A 15,340-nucleotide genomic window follows, 5' to 3' on the forward strand; every position below is an offset into this window, starting at 1 on the left:
CCTCTCTGACAGAGCAAAAGTAAATCAAAAAATGAGCCCCACACTGGCACACCTGTGTGCGGGCCTCACAGCTTTTAGGGGTGACGTGGTGCTGTGCTATGTCTGGTTCTTCAGAGAGACGGGGGTGGGGGGGTCCTCAGTTCTCTGCATGTTGGAGTCCGAGCTCCTGGGGAGGGACTGACGAGTGCACGGCCCTACATGGTGGCTCCTGAACCTGTCTGTCCTCTTTCTTGCCTTTGTCATTGTGGTTCATGGTGTTGGGGTGTCTGCACCGTAGGCCTGCAGACAGCCCCTCTGGAGTCACAGCCTCGGGCTCCACAACCAGGATGGGGTCGTGGGGGGCTCTCTCTCAACACTTGGATCGCGTGAACCCAGAAAACTCACCCTGAGGCTGACGTATGTGTTTCATTTTCTCTCTCATTCATAACCTTTTTTGGGATGTTCCCAGAAACTTTTCTTTCTTCCATATTGGGCTTTTGCAGAATAGAAGCCGCATTTTCGTACCAGCGGGGGAGCAGGGCCTGGGCAGCCTTTGATTCTGGAAGGTTCCTGCTGCCCCGTGCGCCATGTCTCACCCCCACCATGGGCCTGCTGGGCCAACTCTGCTGTCTGAGCCCCCCAGAGAGGCAGCATTCATCTGAGACCCGGCGGGCACCATCATCACTTCTCCATCCCCTGGTCCCCAACCCAATGTCACGAGGCCACATTTAAGAGCTGGGACTGCAGATTGCACCCGGGACCCCCATGGCTGGAACTTTCTGTTTAGCAGCCGAATGGGGCCCATGAACTTCCTCAGGAGGCTGACTTAGTGCCACAGGGGCCGTCTACCGTGTGATCAGAGATGGTTCTGGGGAGGCTTGGTAAATGCAGCTGCAGTACTCCCCCATGTTCTGCAAAGCTTCTGCCATCCCAGTAGAGGATTTAAAGACCTCAAAATTGGGCGACAGCACAGCGAGGAGAGTGTTTGCCTTGCACGTAGCCCACCCAGCTTTGATCCCCGGCATCCTGTACGGTCCCTCCAGCCTGCCAGGAGTAATTCCTCAGTGCAGAGCCAGCTGCAGAGTTGGCTCACTTCCTGCCCCTAAGACTAAGCTCACTGTCACAGCCGCGGTCCAGCCTTCGTAGGATTGGGGCAGCTGAGCTGTTTCTGCAGGCACCCTCATGGGCAGCAGGGTGGGTGCACAGACTCTGGATAGAGCATGTGCTAGCCTGCTTCCCAACATCCGCTGGTCCCATCCCCAGCAGCCTCTGGGGGTGTGCGGCACAATCCATCCACAACAATACAGACGGTGTTCCAGGGCCTGTCCCAGTTATGTGAATGAACATCAGGTGAGTGGGCAGCTGACCCCAAGCCCATTTTTGTGGGTTCTGGACCTTCTCATACCAGCTCTCTGGCTTTCAGACCCCAGACTCTGCACCAGGCCCTGCCCCGGGTTCTTTTCCCTGGGCCAGGCATGGTGGTACAGGTTATGTCTGGGGATGGGGTTGTCAGAGGGGCAGCAGCCCTGATGTCACTGGGCACTGCCAGGGTCCAGGCCACGTTGCATGGTGAGGTCTGAGGCCATAAAGAACGGGGTTGACTAGAACTTACGGGCCCAGTGCCTCGGAATCTCCCAGAGTGTCCCCAGCCTCGGCCTCCCCTGAACCCTATCCACTCTGGTTTGGGGTTCCTGACTCCATTACAGGGGTCCTGTGTCCTAGCACCCATCACTGTTCCTCTGGGTTTTCTGGACAATCCAGCTGGGGTGCTTTGGTGCCAGGGGCCGGTCCTGGCAGGGGGCAGCGGCTCCGAATCTGCAGGAACCCTAAACCTGCAACAGCCACTGGGGCATGGGGGCGCTTGTGTTTCTTGCTCCCTCCTGCTTCTCTTTCTGGAGGGCAGAGGAGCTCCGTGCGCCCTCAGGGAGTGACACCTCCCCCTTCTCCCACGTGCAGGCCATCCGGGTGTTCTTCATGCTCCGGTCCCTGTCGCTGCAGCTACGAGCCGAACCCGAGACCCAGTTGCCACTGACACGGGAAGAGGATCTGATTAAGACCGACGATGTGCTGGACCTGAGTGAGTGGGGCCGCTGGGCTGAATCTGACGCGTGCTCCCCTCCCAGGTGCTTGGCCCCAAGTCTCTGGATGCCTGTGGAGAGACCCCAGAGCTGGGCAGGAGACACGGCTCAGGAGTTTGTGTCTAAGGGTTTGTGGTTCAACTCCAGTGCTTAAAGGTCTTTGTGTTCCTGAGACTAGGAAGGGAGATTTGAAAAATACACTCCACTACAAGGCAGGAGCAATAGCACAGCCGAGTAGGCATTTGCCTCAACGTACCCAACTCAAGTTTGATCCCAGCATCCCATATGGTCCCCTGAGCCTGCCAGGAGTAACCTGAACTCCATGGGGTATGGCTATGAAACCAAAAAGAGAAAAGAAAAAGACACATCGTGGCCATTCCGGTAAACTCAGAAGCTGTAGGCCCACTTGGAGCCTCAGCCAGGTCTCAAACCAGGGGCCTCACTGCTTGTCTGCAACAGAGACTGAGATTCCTGAGAGGTCTGAGAGGGTACAAGTCAAACTCTAGCTGCTTCTCTCTGCATTTGCTCTGGAGTTGGTGCATGCCAAGATGGTTTGCGCCTTGCAGGCATGGTGCTGGAAACGGGATGCTCTGGTTCCAAGGGATAACCCAGCCTGGGCTGAACTAGGAAAAAAAAAAAAAGAGACTGCCTTCAGGTATGGCTGGCTCAAGGCACCCAAGCAGAAAGCCGCCACCCTCCATCTCTTAGCTGTGCTCTGGCTTCACCCTCTGGCGGATTCTCATATGCTTCCCCAGAATCCCCAATTCCCAGTGGTCCCTGAGCACCACCCAGTGTGACCCACACACACTGAAAAAAGAAAGAGGCGGAGCTTTCGTCAGGCAGTGTGCCTCAGGGTGAAATTTTGTGCTGGGAATTGGCATTTCTTCCCTCCGGCCCTGGGAGCTGCCTGCTGAAATAAGGTCACGGGGGTTTACTTATCAGTGCTAATGGATCAGCTCGCTAGTTGAGCTCACTTATCTGGGCCTCTGTGGGCTGGCCGCCCACTGCGGGGTAAGGGGTCGCCGCTGTGTTGCCAGTCTGACTGTAAGTGACGCTGTGGCCCAAGCGGGTGCTGGCCTGAAAACCCAGGCAGTTCCCGAAGTCCCATGGGCTGGTGCTGAAAGAGGACGTGTGTTTGCCAGTCGGGCACGGCTGGCCGTGGTTCTCAGTGGGGGGTACCCATCTTCTGTTGGGGAAAGGCACAGATCCCCACCACCGTGTGTGTGTGTGTGTGTGTGTGTGTGTGTGTGTGTGTGTGTGTGTGTGTGTGTGTGTGTGTGTGTGTGTGTGTGGAAAGAGGTGGGATTCATGGCAGGCCCCTGTGGCCTGTGTGACTACGGGCAGGCCCCACTCTGCCTCCCCTCTGTAGGCTGTGGCTTAGGTGGTTTGGGAAAGCCTGCCCCCTTCTCCCCACGGGAGAGACCGCTCCCCAGTGGACCCTAGCTCAGAGAGCACAGTCCACGGGCCTCCAGTGTGACGTCACTGTGTGTGATGGGGAGCAGGACCCAGGTTGGGGTGACAGGTGAGCAGCAGGGCTCCTGAGAGATGCCGCCTGTGATTCCGACCACGGTGCTTTCATGTTTCATGAGAGGAAAATGGCAGAGATAGTTCTCCCAGAGTTGGTGAGGTCATGGGGGGAGTGGAGAGGAAGCAAGAGAGGGACTTGTGGAGTCCATGTGGCCCAGCTTTGCCTTTCCGCCGCCTCCACCATGCAGATGGTACATCATTGTCACCCAGAGTTCTTGCCTGACAGAGAAGGACTTTCTCCTTATTGCTGCCTGTCAGGATTTGGGGGTGGGGGGGGAGAGGACTGCCCAGCTCAGGCACTCCAGGCTGGGAGGCTGGAGGCCTCGCCTTCCCAGGGACTATCAGGGATCCATCACAGACCCTGCAGCGGTATGATGGGAAGCGTGTGTGCGTCGATCCCATGTCAATTCAGACCTTCCCTCTGCGTGGTCTTCCGTGGCTAACTGTGCCCCTGGCAGGCGCCTTGTCCTGGCAAAGAGTGAACCCACCCAAGTACAAAAGAGCAGGAAAGACAAATCCGAGATTGGGGGCATTCCAGGAGCTTCTGGGCATGGACTGGTGAGGGCTGCACCAGGGAACCTGAAGTCACGTTTACCATGCTCGTGGCCACTGGTGTGACCCCTGGTACCGCATGAGTCACCCTGTTAACCTTGCCCCACTACCACCACCACCACCAAAAAAGGCAAGATTCCCCCAGAGGTTAAATTCCAGAAAGACTGTTATGAGTGATTGAAAGGAAACACAGCTGCCAGCCAGCTAGACTCGCAAGGATAGAGGGGAAAGAACTTTCAGGAATTGTGGAGCTGGGCTGGGAGCAGTATGCAACAAGAAGGACATTTAGTTGCCTTGCACATGGCTGGACTGGGAGCATTAGTACAGCGGGAAGGGCATTTGCCTTGCACACAGCTAGCCTGGGTTCAATTCCCGACATCCCATATGGTTTCCCAAGCACTACCAGGCGTATTTCTGGGTACAGAGCCATGAATAATGTACCCCTGAGAGCTGCTGTGTGTGGCCAGAATACCCATAAAAAAGAATTGTGGATTTTATTTTTTAATAGGGGGGGAGGGGAATTGCATTTGCTTTCATTAGGATCCTTGAGGTTGAGTATGTGGATGACTTCCTGGTTTTCACAGAGACGTTCTGGGCTTGGGAAGTTGGCACTGGTGTTTATGGGCAAACCCAAAATCTCTCAGGTCCTAAATAAGGCTTAGAGTGGGGCCAGGACACCAGAGAAGCATGGGATGAGCCCCCATGTGGTCCTTATTCTGTGTCATGCCCTTTGCTGACAGTTCAGAACTTTCCAATGGAAGAAGTGGAACAAAATCCAATGGTGGGGGGGCCAGAGAGAGATAACATGGAGGTAGGGCATTTGCCTTGCATGCAGAAGGTCAGTGTTTCAAATTCCAGCATCCCATATGATCCCCTGAGACTGGTAGGAGCGACTTCTGAACATAGTGCCAGAGTAACCCCTGAGTACTGCCAGGTGTGACCCAAAAACAAACAAACAAACAAATCCAGTGGTAGTTGGAGATGATGTGGATAATTGTTGAATTATAACTGTGGATAATTGTTGTTTTGTTTGGTTGGTTTTTGGATTTGGGGTTACACCTGGTGGCATTCAGGGTTACTTCTGGCTCTGCACTCAGAAATCACTCCTGGCAGGCTCAGGGGACCATAAGGGATGCCGGGGATCAAACCCAGGTCCATCCCAGGTTGGCCTTATACACCCTACTGCTGTGCATATGCTGGCCCCATATTTGGAATATTTGAATAAGATTCTCAAGGCACCCCTGACTACACACACACACACACACACACACATATCCCCTAACCCAACAATACCAAGAATCTTCTATCTAATTTAGGGCTTTCTGAAGGGTCTTCATTCAACCATTTAGCTACTAAGGGCCAAAACATCTAGCTATCTTTTTTTTTATTTTTGTCTTTCTTCTTTTCTTTCTTCCTTTCTTTTTCTTTCTTTCACCTTTCTATCTTTCTCCCTTTTTCCTTTTCTTTCGTCAAACCCCCACCAACCCCCCCCCCACACACCCAGAATCGAGGACCTCGAGCTAGACTGCTGAGACTGCTGAGAATAAAACCCTGCTTGAACTAAACCACTAATTCCCTAAGGGAACAGAAAGGACAGAATTCACACTCACACTGTACACCCCCCCCCCGCCCCCCTGAGTGCGGCTGCTGCCCCCTGAGCCTGATGAATGGCACTGCTGGCCCCTTTTCAGAAATGAAGTCAAAATACGGAGAAATGAAATCTCTATCTCTTCAAGTGACTGGAAATGGGATTATAAAACAGCCGCCCCTTCGGTTCGGGTGGAAAATGTGCGAGTGAATCCGATGGCGGCAGATTCGGTTCCCTGAAAGCCAGCCGAGAAGCGGCTTCCTGCCTATTGATTCTTTGATCCATACCTGTCTGCTGGACCTGCTTTTTTTTTTTCCTCTTTCTTTCTTTTTTTTTTTTCTCTCAGTAACACTCATTGACTTGGTTTAATGTATATTCCTGTAATCCGGCCCTGTTTTATAAACTTCCAATCATGACTGAGCCCCATTAGAGTGGTGCGTGCCCCCTCATCCCCCAAGGTTGCCTAATGGCTATGCCCTCTCCACTCTCTCGGATTTGAAGTTGCTCCTCAGGGCAGAAATGGTTATTCCACCCCCTCCACCCCACTTCCCACGTCACCCCCAGCCCCATCTACGCCCCAGTCTCTCTGCCAGAGTTCCTTGTAGGCATTTTGAGAGGAGAGACAAGGTGTCGAGTGGTCAGATGCCATATCTGTTCAAGGGGCTTGAAGTACATTTTCCTGGGCAATTGAAATGGGGGGAGGGTGTCACATGTTTGATTTCTCTGGTCAGAAAGGGACCGAGAGAGGCTCAGTTTGCTCCAGGGTCATGGACTAGATCTGGCTGCTTCTCTGGGGGGTCTCCCTGCTGTGCCCCATGTCCCCATCTGTACTGAAAGACCCCCCCATCTATACTGAGGATCTCCCCATCTGTACCGAGGATCCCCCCACTGTGCCCTGTACCCCCATCTGTCCTGAGGATTCTCCTATCTATATTGAGGGTCCCCCCATCTGTACTAAGGGTCCCCCCATCTGTACCAAGTATTCCCCCACTGAGCCCTGTACCCCATCTGTCCCAAGGGCCCTCAGCTATACTCATCTATATTAAGGGTCCCCCGCCATCTGTACTGAAGGAGCCCTCACTGTGTCCTGCTTCCCGTCCTTCCCTCTTAGCCCATGTACCAGCCCTTCTCAGCCCTCCTCTGCCTCCGTTCATTTTAATGCGGTACCAGAAGGCCCTTAGCTTAGTTCTTTGGGGCTCAGCCAGCTCTCTGGCATATGAGTTCCCAGCCCCTCCAGCCCTGCTTCCTCAGATGAACTCCAAAGCTGGCATTTGCTCGGGACCGGCCCCGGCACCCCCGCACCCCTGCTTTTTTGGCTGCGCACGCGCCTGAGTGCCTAGGCATGAAGAAACCCCCAGTCTCTTCCAACACTTCCCAGGCTGCAGCTCAGGCTGTTCAGACTGATGGTCTGAGCCTGCAAGGAGCAGAGTGAGGTGCAAGGGGGTAACAGGCGCACCCCCACTCCACCGCATCCATTCCGGATTGCACCTGCTCACCCCGACCCTGAGTTTCTCCCTTTCGGCTCCCACTTTCTCAGCAGACTTTGAGGTAAGCTGTTACCCTCCAGCGGCTCCCCAAATCTGCTCCCGCTCAAAGAAACAGAGATTGCTAATTGGGTTGCAGAATGTCCCCTGCTTCTCCCAGAGGGTACTTGGCAAAGAAGGCCACTTTTGGGGTGATGCTTAGTTTGGGGGCAGGCCCAGAAGACCAGCATGCTGGGGTCTGGGGGTACAGCCCCGAGTGGAGGAAGCTTGTTTCCTGCATGCTGGGTTCCAAGCACCCCGGGCACTGTAAGGAAGAAAGAGGAATGAGGATGTCTCGGAACCTGGTGCTGGGTGCTTTGGGACCTACCTATCCCCCACCCGGCCTCATTGGCCTAAGCTCTGCAGTAAACAGGAAACAGTGGGCAAGTGTCCCTGCCATGGGGTGGGAGGGGTGCCTGGTAATGGGCCTGAGTGTTCCCTTCGTCCTCTGGAAAACAGCGTTGTTGGGGAGGTCCCAGTACATCCCAAAATGGTGCCCGAATCACAGCCAATTCCAGAGAGCATGAACCCAAGTTTCAGGGGCCACTCAGGGACCAGAGAAGTTTCTGGCCCCCTGTGGAAGCTCCCTACTTTCTGTGCTAGGAAGACAGGTCTGTGGGGTCTGACCCGTGCAGGCAGTCAAGCTCCGTGTCACTCCCATTCTTCCCAGCTCTGCATTCCACCAGCCAGCCACCACCCACTATGGGTCAGTTTGGCGCCATACTAGGAACTACCCCTCCCCGTGCCTACCCCCCCCCAACTCCTCTATCTCCAAAGGCTTTGGCAGTTCCTGGCCGGTGAGTGGGTGGGTGTTTCCTGGAGAGGAGTTTTGTAGCATGTGCGCGTGCACACACACACACACTCTGCCATATGACAGTGTTGACATCAGCTCTCACCCAGAAACGTGATTTCCTTCCTCCCCCTTTCCTTCCATCTCCTGCTCGAGCACTGTGGAAGGAGCATGCCCTGGACTCTAGTCCTGTCTGCCCTCCCCACCATGTGGCCAGACTTAAGGTCAAAAGCCCAGGCCTATTTCCATCTGTGAGACTGGTCTGATGGGAGGGTTAACCACCCCACCCCCATGCCAAAGCACCCCCCGCCATCTGCCACCTGACCCTCAGCCTAAACCACACTGGATAGAACCGTGATGATTACTCCCATCTTGATTCTGGGCACCCCAACCAAGGGCAGTGACACACACACACAGATGCAGGGGGGGCCAGGCTGACTATCCCCTCCCCCAGGTGCTTCCTCTCCTGAACCCCAGCTGCCCACTTCGCCCAGTTATGTCCTGGTGAGTCAGGCCTGGTGGTGTTTCCAACACCTCCTGGCCTCCTAATCACGAACCAGCCAGCCAGCCGATCTGCCATGTGCAATATTGCGAGGGTGTGAAGGTGTGAGGGGCTTCAGCAGCTCCTGGAGTGCAGGCAGGAGCCTCTCCCACGGTTACCAGCCCACTGTCCCCTGGTGCAAAGAGGACTATGAGGATATGGGGGGTAGCCTCTGCCTGGCCCCACTGGCATCACCCCCCAGGAATTCATCCCACGGCCTAGCAAGCATGTGCTTGGAGGACACTAGAACTGGGCCCATACCAGGCTGAGGCTCAGGGCAGGATGGACTTAGTTTGGGGTGGGGCATGAGTGAAGGGGAGCAGAGGTACAGGAGCTGGAGTGACAGCACAATGGGTAGGGTTTTTGCCTTGCATGCGGCTGACCCGGGTTTGATCTTTAGCCCATATGGTCCCCTGAGCCTGCCACTACTGATCCCTGAGCACAGAGCCAGAAGTAAGCCCTGAGCACCACCAGGTGTAACCCAAAACAAAACAGCCTCCTCGTTTGTGGGATATTTAAAAAAAATAAATGTGGCTGCTGGGCAAGAAAAAAGGAAGAAAATGTAAAAATAAATATGTAATAGTAATATCCAAAGAATAGGAACAAGGGCTAGGAGGACCAGTCCATGGTAGGGAACTTATCACAAAGAGCAAGGAGTGCAGTTATACAGAGAAAGGACCACTATGACAATGATAGTCAAAAATGATCACTCTGGGGGCCAGAGAGATAGCACAGCGGTAGGGCATTTGCCTTGCAAGCGGCCAACCCAGGACAGACGTTGGTTCAAATCCCGACATCCCATATGGTCGCCCTTGCCTGCCAGGAGCGATTTCTGGACGCAGAGCCAGCAGAGCAATCCCTGAGTGCTGCCGGGTATGAGCCAAATGCCAAAAGCCAAAAGCCAAAAAGAAAGAAAGAAATGATCACTGGGCGAGAACTAGGTGCCACAGGAGGGAAAGTGATAGGCATGACACCCCTTCTGTAACAAATCGCAAACCACTGTGCCTAAAGGAGAATGAGAGAGAGAGAGAGAGAGAGAGAGAGAGAGAGAGAGAGAGAGAGAGAGGAGAGAGAGAGGAGAGAGAGAGAAGAAAATATCTGCCATATATTTGCATTGCGTGTGGCCGACCTGGGTTCGATCCCCAGCATTCCATATGGTCAGTCCCGAAGTCTGCCAGGAGTAATTTCTAAGAGCAGAGCCAGAAGTAACCCCTGAGTACTGCCAGGTGTGGCCCAAACTCTCTCAAAAAAAAATCTGCCATAGAGGCTGACAGTGTGGGGAGGGAAAACCGGGGACATTGATGGCAGAAAAGGTGCACTGGCGAAGGGTATTGGACATTGTATGACTGAAACTCATCTTTATAACTGAAGTCTCTTGCAAAGTTTTAATTTTTGTTGTTGTTGTTGTTGTTGTTGTTTTGTTTTTGGGTCACACCCAGCATTGCTCTACGCTCAGAAATTGTCCCTGGCAGGCAAAGGGAACCATATGGGATGCTGGGATTCGAACCACTGTCCTTCTGCATGCAAGGCAAATGCCCTACCTCCATGCTATCTCTCCAGCCCCAGAGATTCAATTTTTTATTTTATTAAAAAAAAAAAAAAAGGAGGGCCCGGAGAGATACCACAGCGAGTTTGCCTTGCAAGCAGCCAATCCAGGACCAAAGGTGGTTGGTTCAAATCCCGGTGTCCCATATGGTCCCCCGTGCCTGCCAGGAGCTATTTCTGAGCAGACAGCTAGGAAGTAACCCCTGAGCACCACCAGGTGTGGCCCAAACAAAAGGAACCAGAGGTGTAGGAGAGAAGAAATATTCCTGCCCTCTACTCTCTGGGCTGTTTGAAAAGGGCCCATGAATTACCCCCCACCCCGTGACAGACACCTGTAGTTTCAGGGTACAGAGGGAAACTGAAAGACCTTGAGTCAGGGCTCTAGAGGATGGGTGGGCTCAGAAGTTTCCAGCTGTTCTTGAGCCTGAGTCCAGCCATCAGTGGGTGGGGCTGGTGCAAGGAAGTGGGAGGCGGGCTGGTGGCTTCATGGCGCCTCCAGACTTCACAACCTCCCTCCAGCTGGTGATCCTCTGCCAGGCCCTTCCTTCCTGAGTACTGGCCTCAGACATCGGGTTCCCTCTGTTTCCCAGGTGCCTGCCTGTCTCCTCTTGGAGTCATGCTGACATGCCCAAATGCCAGGATACAATTCACCTTTCTTTTTTTTTTTTTGGTTTTTGGTTTTTGAGTCACACCCGGCAATGCTCAGGAGCTACTCCTGGCTCTACGCTCAGGAATCACCCCTGGCAGTCTCTGGGGACCATATGGGATATCGGGATTCAAACCACTGTCCTTCTGCATGCAAGGCAAACGCCCTACCACTGTGCTCTCTCTCTGGCACCTTTCTTTTTATTTGCTTTGGAGCCACCCGTGGCACTGCTCAAGACTCACTCCTAACTCCACACTCAGGCTTCACTCCTGGTGGTGTTGGGGGGGGGGCTACTATGGGCTACGGGGATCTAACCCTGGGTAGCTGTATGCAAAGCAAATGCCCTCCCCACTGTGCTATCACTCCAGCCCTTCACCCTTCCATTCTGTGTGAGAAGCCTTGACAGGAGTAAAGTGCAATGCCCTGCCCCCTCCCCAGTCAAGTGGAAAAAGCCATCACCTCCTGGATGCAGACAGGCCACAGAACAAGTGAGGGAGGGTGTTAACCTGTAACAACCTTTCGCCTTCCGGAGCCTTTGATGTTGTCTTTCTTCTTGGGAGGTGAAACCCTAGCCCGTCACATTTTCCATGACTGGCCCTGGTGGTGGCTTTGGTTTTTTTGTTGTTTTTTTTTTTTTTTCCCCTTTCCTGCCTCTTCTAGCCGGTAATCTCTTAAATGGCATTTTCTGTCTCAGATGTGAGCAGAGAGCTCTGAGGTAAGTGGGCAGGAAAAAGTGGGTGGCCGAGGCCCGAGTGCCTGAATGGGCCATGAAAAGCAGCTTGCCCTGCCCTGCCCTGCCCTGCCCTGCCCTGCCCTGCCCTCAGTTCAGCCAGGCTGGACACACGCTCCTGGAGCTTTGCACAGGCAGGAAGGGACCCATGCAGGGCAGAAGGGCGAAGGAAGAATGATTAGAGGGAACCAGAGGAAACTCAGAGACCTGCACCCTCCCCTCCCAGTTGCGCGCACACACAAGGGCTATACCCACACTCACACACACTCTCAGACACATCCTAGGAGGCTCTGGTCCTCTATATTCCCACCTGCTCCTCTTCACCACACAGCCCCAGGGTGCCCTCCTCTCCACTCTTCTCTGTTATGGGGGACTGGGGGACAGGTCTGGCTTGATATGTGACAGAGCAGAACCTGGTACCTGGAGAGGGAAGGTGTGTCTCTGAACTGGCTGCATGTTTTTGTTTTCTGAGTTTTATTTTTGGGATTTGTTGTTGTTGTTTTGTTTAGTTTTGGCTTTTGGGTCATACCAGGTGGTGCTCAGAGTTCACTCCTGTCTCTGAACTCAGAAATCACCCCTGACAGGCTCGGGACCATATAGGATGCCGAGGATTGAACCTAGGGTTAGCCAGGTGCAAGGCAAACACCCTCCCCAGCTCTACCCACTGTGCTGTTGCTCTGATCCCCCATGCCAGATGTTTGGGGGGTTTTGTTTGTCTTTTGAGCCACACCCAGCTGTACTTGATGACTCATGACAGACTCGTGGACCATATGGGATACTGGGAATCAAACTCAGATCTGTCTTGCATTGGCCGTTTGCAAGGCAAATGCCCTACTGCTGGGCTATCTCTCTGGGCCCCTTTACAGAGGGTTTTTTAATTTTTGGGGGGGTTGTTTTGGGGGGAGTTTTTGTTTTGGAGCCACACCCAGCAGTGCTCAGGGGTTACTTACTCCTGGCTCTGCACATAGGAATCATTCCTGCAGGGTCCTGGGGACCTTTTGGGCTGCCAGGGATTCATTCAGCCCACATCAGCCATGCCCAAGACAAACTCCTCCCTGCTGTGCTGCCACTGCTAGTGCTAGCTGGTTCGCTCTGGAAGCTGGTGTTTTCTTCACCTTCTATTCACACCAATCCCAAAGGATGCTTTTCTGGTCTGGAAGCAAAGGCCAGGTCATCTTTATACCCCTCCAACTCTTCCCAGAGATCACCAACCTCAGTAAAGGGGTTCATTCTTCCAGCCTCTCTCCCAGGAAGCCCAGAAAGGCCCTGGGAGTTGGAGGAAAGTTGGAGGACCTCCCCCAATTCTTCTCAGTTTCTGTGTTTTATGAACGAAAGTACAGTCCGTTCACGCAGGCAGTTTTAGGGAACAGAAATACGCATTTTACCTATCCCACGCTACATTCCAACACCACCCGAGTTTTACCCTAGTAAGGCCACTATGCCTGTTGCTGAATTCCTGATGGCTACGTCAGGCTCATGTCTCTTGACGTCACTGGCCCATCAGCTCTTGCTGCTGCTGGGGTGTCCACAGTACCCCTTAGAGACAGTGCTGGAAGTGCCGAATCCATCGTCACAGCTCCGCCATCCTGCCAGGCAGGATGCATTTGTGGGGTTCCCAGCTGCCTGGTTAGCTTCACCTACAGAACACAACAAAAGGACAGCAGAACTTGGGGTAGATCCTTCATATGCAGCCATGAAGCTGAGGAAAATTACAGTTTCAGGGGCTGGAGCCAGTGAGGAGGATGTTTGTTGCAGTTCAGACTGAATGTTTCAGTCCCCAGAGGAAAGGGGAACCCCATACCCACTATCTGGGGAGGGTAGGAGAACCTGGTCTGGTAGTAATTTTCCGCAATAAGTAATCCACACAGATATGGAGGTTATAGCAGGCAAGAAAACTCACACTGTAAGCTGCTCACCCACAAGGCAGTCGCTTCACCATGGGGAACCACAAGCCTAGATGGCAGCTCTCTCCTAAGCTCTCCTGCCTCCCATTTATTGAGATCCAAGCAAAGCCCCACCCCAGGGGGAGGGGAAAAAGCCAAATGAAAGGCAATGGGAAAACAAGACCAACGGAAAATAATTAAGATACAAATGGGAACTATTTCAAAGGCCTTCATTTACCTCACAGACTTTTGCCTTGCATGTAGCCACCTGCTTCAATCACCAGCACCCCATATATTTCTCAAGCACCCCCAGGAGTAATTCCTGAGAGCAAAGCCAGAAGTAACCCCTGAGCACCATCGGGTTTGACTCAAAAGCCAAAAAACGGGGCCAGAGAGATAGCATGGAGGTAAGGCGTTTGCCTTTCATGCAGAAGGTCATTGGTTCGAATCCCGGTGTCCCATATGGTCCCCCATGCCTGCCAGGAGCTATTTCTGAGCATGGAGCCAGGAAAAACCCCTGAGCACTGCCAGGTGTGACCAAAAAAAAAAAAAAAAAACACCAAAACAAAACAAAACAAAAAAAAAATTAATAGTTCACTTTTGGGGGGCCGGAGAGATAGCATGGAGGTAAGGAGTTTGCCTTTCATGCAGGAGATCATCGGTTCGAATCCCGGCGTCCCATATGGTCCCCTGTGCCTGCCAGGAGCAATTTCTGAGCCTGGAGCCAGGAATAACCCCTGAGCACTGCCGGGTGTGACCCAAAAAACCACAAAAAAAAAAAAAAAAAAAAAAAAAAAGAATAGTTCACTTTTGGAAGGGTGTTGGACTACTTCCAGGGTTACTCCTGGTGGTGCATCCCTATGGGATGCCAGGGATCGAACCCAAGTTGGCTGCATGCAAGGCAAACGCCCTCCCCACTGTGCCATTGCTTTACTCCTACTCTTTGTTTTGTTTTGTTTTTGTTTTTGTTTTGATCGATGTTTTTTTCCCAAGATTCCTAGTTTCCCTGTGGCCCTGAATTTTGTCTTGTTTCCCCACTTCTCCCACTGCCCCCCCATCATGCTCACAAACAGGAATGTAACCCTTCCCCTCAGGGGTCTCACATTTCTATGATGGACTCGCAAGTCCCATCGGTGGACAGGCCCCGTGGAAAGGTCCTCATCAGCTCCTGCCAAGTTGGATGCTCACAGCTGTCCCCCAGTACCCTATGCCCTGCCTGATCCACTTCTTGTGGGTGCCAGAGGGGTTCCCCCACCCTGGCTAGGTCTTATGCATCCCCCCAGTGTGTTGGGGAGCTCCCCCCCCCCCATTGTGTGGGTTCCTCTTTGATTAGAATCCAGTGCCCCAGCCTCATTTTCCAAAGCCTCTGCTCAGTTCTTTTCGGTCCCCACCCTCTGATTTTACAACCAGGCTGGTTGTGACAAACTGGAGACCACCCGGAGGCAGCCATCAGCCCCCAGGTGTCACATGACTTGCCTGGTCAGAGAAACTCCCCACCAAGGATCTTCCCTGAGCTTCTGTTCTGGGCCTGGCCTGGACCATCCTGGAGTCACAGAGTCAAGATGGAAAAACAGTTTTTGTACTTTGTGTTGCTTGGAACTCAGCTCTGGCCACCATTCCCAAAGAGCCACATCGTTGGTGCATGGCTGAGCAACCCATGGGGACCCTGTGTATTCTGAGAGAGGAGGGTCTGCTGCCCAGATGGCCCAAGGAGGCCTTGGTTGCCAGCTTAGCCACAGTCAGCACTGAGGAGCCCGTGAGATGCCCCAGCAGGGAGACCCGATGAGCACTATAGTCTAAAAGCTTTTATGGGGTTTCACTGCTGGTAGGTGTAGTCAAGGTCTGTGCTGGGGGTGCTCAGGACCTCAAAACAGCCATCAGGTAGCAGGGGATGCAACAGAGTGGGACCTGCCCAAGTCTGTCACCAGGTCCCGAGAGCCCAATGTTGGCCTGGCCAA

General features: G+C 53.4%; 1 protein-coding gene across 1 annotated transcript in view; it reads left to right on the forward strand.

The window, feature by feature from the left end:
* CLEC16A (C-type lectin domain containing 16A) overlaps positions 1-15,340 on the forward strand; it is a 101,777-nt gene that overhangs the window by 50,474 nt on the left and 35,963 nt on the right. The window contains exon 18 of the mRNA XM_049768549.1: positions 1,936-2,056. Within this exon, the coding sequence (XP_049624506.1) occupies positions 1,936-2,056 (121 nt within the window). The remainder of the gene's footprint in view (positions 1-1,935; positions 2,057-15,340) is intronic.

The sequence above is a fragment of the Suncus etruscus genome, chromosome 2 (assembly GCF_024139225.1).
Source record: "Suncus etruscus isolate mSunEtr1 chromosome 2, mSunEtr1.pri.cur, whole genome shotgun sequence".
NCBI lineage: Eukaryota > Metazoa > Chordata > Mammalia > Eulipotyphla > Soricidae > Suncus > Suncus etruscus.